Source organism: Dermacentor andersoni, chromosome 11 (assembly GCF_023375885.2).
Source record: "Dermacentor andersoni chromosome 11, qqDerAnde1_hic_scaffold, whole genome shotgun sequence".
Classification (NCBI taxonomy): Eukaryota; Metazoa; Arthropoda; class Arachnida; order Ixodida; family Ixodidae; genus Dermacentor; species Dermacentor andersoni.
In genome coordinates, this window is record NC_092824.1 from 106,628,068 (window position 1) to 106,631,711 (window position 3,644).

At 46.2% G+C, this 3,644-nt stretch overlaps 1 protein-coding gene across 1 annotated transcript; it reads left to right on the plus strand.

The window, feature by feature from the left end:
• The first annotated feature begins 407 nt into the window (after positions 1 to 407).
• Positions 408 to 1,625, plus strand: LOC126539596 (uncharacterized). Its single transcript, XM_072285520.1, has one exon. It carries the CDS (start codon positions 408 to 410, stop codon positions 1,623 to 1,625), a length of 1,218 nt encoding a protein of 405 aa, XP_072141621.1.
• The last annotated feature ends 2,019 nt before the right edge of the window (positions 1,626 to 3,644 follow it).

Below are 3,644 nucleotides of genomic sequence, written 5' to 3' on the forward strand. Positions count from 1 at the left end.
TGATAGACTGCCAGATTTTGCTGGTCAATAGTACCTAAGTTCCTTCCGTTCCAAGGAGATTACGAACTTAACTGAAGCGATGTGTAGCTCAAACGGGACACACTAAGCGACAGAGCAATTGTCCGTCTCTGTCGTCTTAGGTGCCCTGTTTGAGCTCGCTACAGGTTTGCATCGTGTAGTGCCTCAGTTTAAAGCACCCTAAGAATAATCGGGCATATTTCTTTTCGCACTCGCTTATGGTTGCAAGTACACTCAACGTTACACTCTCCCCGAGCAGCATACACAAAATGCCGAGTCGCTTTTACATTGCCGCACCTGCGTTCCAATGCTTAACATGTCTCAATTTCCTATCCCGTCAAGCAATCTGCCGTGGAAGAAGAAGCCGTGTGGAACGGCTGTGCTCGAAAATGCTCTCTGCTGGAAACAGCGTATCGGCCCCAGGCCGAGGATCGTCGACCCCGTTTTCGAACGAAGATGCAAGTTACAAAGTTGTCCTCCCGCGTCTACCAACCGGTAACGACGTTTTGAATTCTGTCTTCCTTCATGCGGACTTGAGTGGCAGACCATACCGTGCTCCTGACTTCCGAGACGCTCTGCTTGAGGTAGTGAATACTTCAGATATTGTAGGTGTCGGACAGTATCAAATGAGCCATGTATGGATGGTTACTTGCGCTAGTAGTGCGGCAAAACAAACTCTCGTCGCTTGTGGTGAGCTCCGTGTCAAAGGGCTGAAGTGCATGGTGATAGATCCGGAGACTAAAAACATCAAGTTTAAATTACTATGGCTTCCACCTCACCTTGAACCACGACGCGTTGAAGAGGCGTTCCAGAGCTATGGTCAGGTGAAGTCGGTGGAGAGAGAAGTATGGAGGTGCACTGGTATGGAACAGTGGGTGACAACAAACCGGGAGGTTTCCTTGGTGCTCAAGGACACTATCACCGTAAGCTCAATACCGCACATTATGTCCATTTATGGACACCAGTGCCTCGTACTTATCCCCGGTAGGCCTCCGCTGTGCCTTCGTTGCAAGCGTGTGGGACACGTTCGTCGACAATGCAGAACACCGAGATGCTTACAGTGCCGCCGATTTGGTCACTCAGCGGACGCCTGCGTGTCCACATACGCCAATAAGCTTCGTTCTGGGCAATATAACGCAGACGAGCCACAACTGGACCATCTCATGGATTCTACAGAGGTAGTAGATGCCACCGGAGAGACTACAGGTGGCATTAGGGACGAAGACCAGGAGTCCTTGAAGCCAACGCCAAGCAGTCACAACAGCCCAAGTAATACTAGCGAGGCTACAGGCGAGGATGACTCAGTTTGCCCACCTGGCCTAGCAAGCCTTAAAGAAAAGCCCCCTGATGACAAGGAAGAAGAGGAAGAGGCGATGGACATAGGTCAGACACGGAAACGTCCGGCACCATTCAACGACGAAGTAACAGCAAGTGCACTACAAGCGCCCGAGAAAGTGTCTCCTATTGCTCAGCGACCTACCTCTCCTGGTAATAATGTGCCGCGCCGGTTTTATCAGCGTAGTCAGGAGAGTGCCACAAAGAAGTCCAAAGGGAGCAAGACCACAGATTTACCTGTGGCCAAGGGCGATGAAACACAAAAGCTTTAGGTGAGCAAAATGGCTACCGCCTTCACCCTACCCTTATGTGTAGCGACACTCAACGTACGTGGGCTGAGGAATATAAGACGCCAGCAGCAGTTACTACACGTGCTTAGGCAGCATGAAGTTGATGTTGGTGCAGTGCAAGAGACAAAGATATCGTCTGCTGGTGATTTCAACCTTGCGCTGCAAACTTTTCAACCTGATTACGAGGTGTGTATTAGCCAAGCATGTGGTGCTTCCGCTGGATGCTTTTTGTTAATCAGAAAGCAGTTAAATCATTCTTCATTGTCGCTACGTGTTGATGGGGAAGGCCGCCTTATATGCTGTGACCTCTCTTTTCATGGCCGTAATTGGCGGTTTATTTGCGTTTATGCTCCCTCAAAAGTTAATGACAGGAGGGCTTTCTTCCTCTCACTTGCTCCGCTCCTAGATACTGACAGAGATTTGGTACTGTTGGGAGACTTCAACTGTGTTTGTGATTCCAGAGATCACTCATACCTAACTAATCGTTATGATGCAAGTGCTACTTTCCTGCATCAGTTAACGGAAGATCACAATCTAATAGACGTGGGAGCCTACACACCTTCTTGGGTTCGGTTCACGCACTTTCAAGGCGTCTCCCACGCTCGACTTGATCGTGTGTATGTTTCGACGAATCTCTGGTCTCACATCCACAACTACGCCGTGAAGCCCGTATTTTTCACAGACCACTGTTTGGTAGCTGTTTCATGGGGTCCTCGAAAATTTCGCAAGTTTGCTCCAAACTGGGCACTGTGGAAACTTAATACACAACTTTTACGAGAGGAAAGTTTTGTAAACAAAGTGAAAGAATTATGGCTAGAAATAACACAATGTCAACAGCTTCCATTGTTTGCTCAATGGGAAATGTTCAAAAATAGAGTGAAAAATGAGGCGATTGCCATTTCATGTGAGCTGTCTCAAAGAAAAAAAGCTGAAAAGCATTACCTTCATGATCTACTGCACAAGCTGCACGCTTTCGAAAGCCAGGAACCAGGATTGTATAGTGATGAAATAAATGCAGTTCGCGCACAAATACAGAAATATGAGACGGAAGTGTACAAAGGAGCAATGGTCCGTTCACGCACAACTCGCTTCACAGAAGAGCAGCCCACAAAAAGGGCTCTCGGTGATGAAAAGCGATATGCGCTTTCCAAGCAAATATTGGAAATTGAGTCTGGTGGGTCTATATACACAGAAACGTCCCAAATAATAAACCTATTTGAAACTCATTATAAAGATCTTTTCACTGCAATTAAGTCTCAGAATGGATACGAAGAAAACGCGGATCAGTTTATTTCGCTTATGCCACACTTAGAAGAAGACGATCGCCTCAGCGTTGATGGGCCAATCACTCGAGAAGAAATAAATTTTGCCATCGAAACGCTTCAGAAAAACAAGACGCCTGGCCCTGATGGCCTTAGTGCGGAATTTTATATAAAATTTCAGGAATTCCTGTGTCCTTTTCTTGAGCAGCTTTTCGAGGAAGCCTATAAATATGGTGAGCTTCCTCCATCTTTCTATCAGTGCCACACAACCTTGATACCAAAGAGCACTGATGATGAAATAATAAAGAGGGTAAACGGATATAGGCCGATATCATTGTGTAACGTGGATTACAAGATATTTGCAAAAGTACTGACAAATAGATTGCAAACAGTCATTACTAAATTAGTAGGTGATCATCAAACATGCGGAATTCGAGGCCGCTCTATACAGACAAATGTTCATATCGCACGTTCAGTCCTTGAGTGCATAGAGGGTAGTACGGATCAAGTAGCTCTTCTCCAGATTGACCTCGTCAAAGCTTTTGATAAGGTTCAACACAAATTTTTGTTCCAACTACTGCGACATCTTCAGTTAGGGGATGTATTATACAATGGTATAACACTTTGTTATAAACATTGCACTACAAAGTTAATTGTGAACCGTACCCTCTCGGATATAATACAGGTACAGTCATCCGTTCGTCAGGGTTGTCCTCTCTCGCCTTTACTCTTCGCCATA

Excerpts from the sequence above, each read along its gene's own strand:
- LOC126539596 (XM_072285520.1), top strand. The coding sequence starts at position 408 with ATGCTCTCTGCTGGAAACAGCGTATCGGCCCCAGGCCGAGGATCGTCG.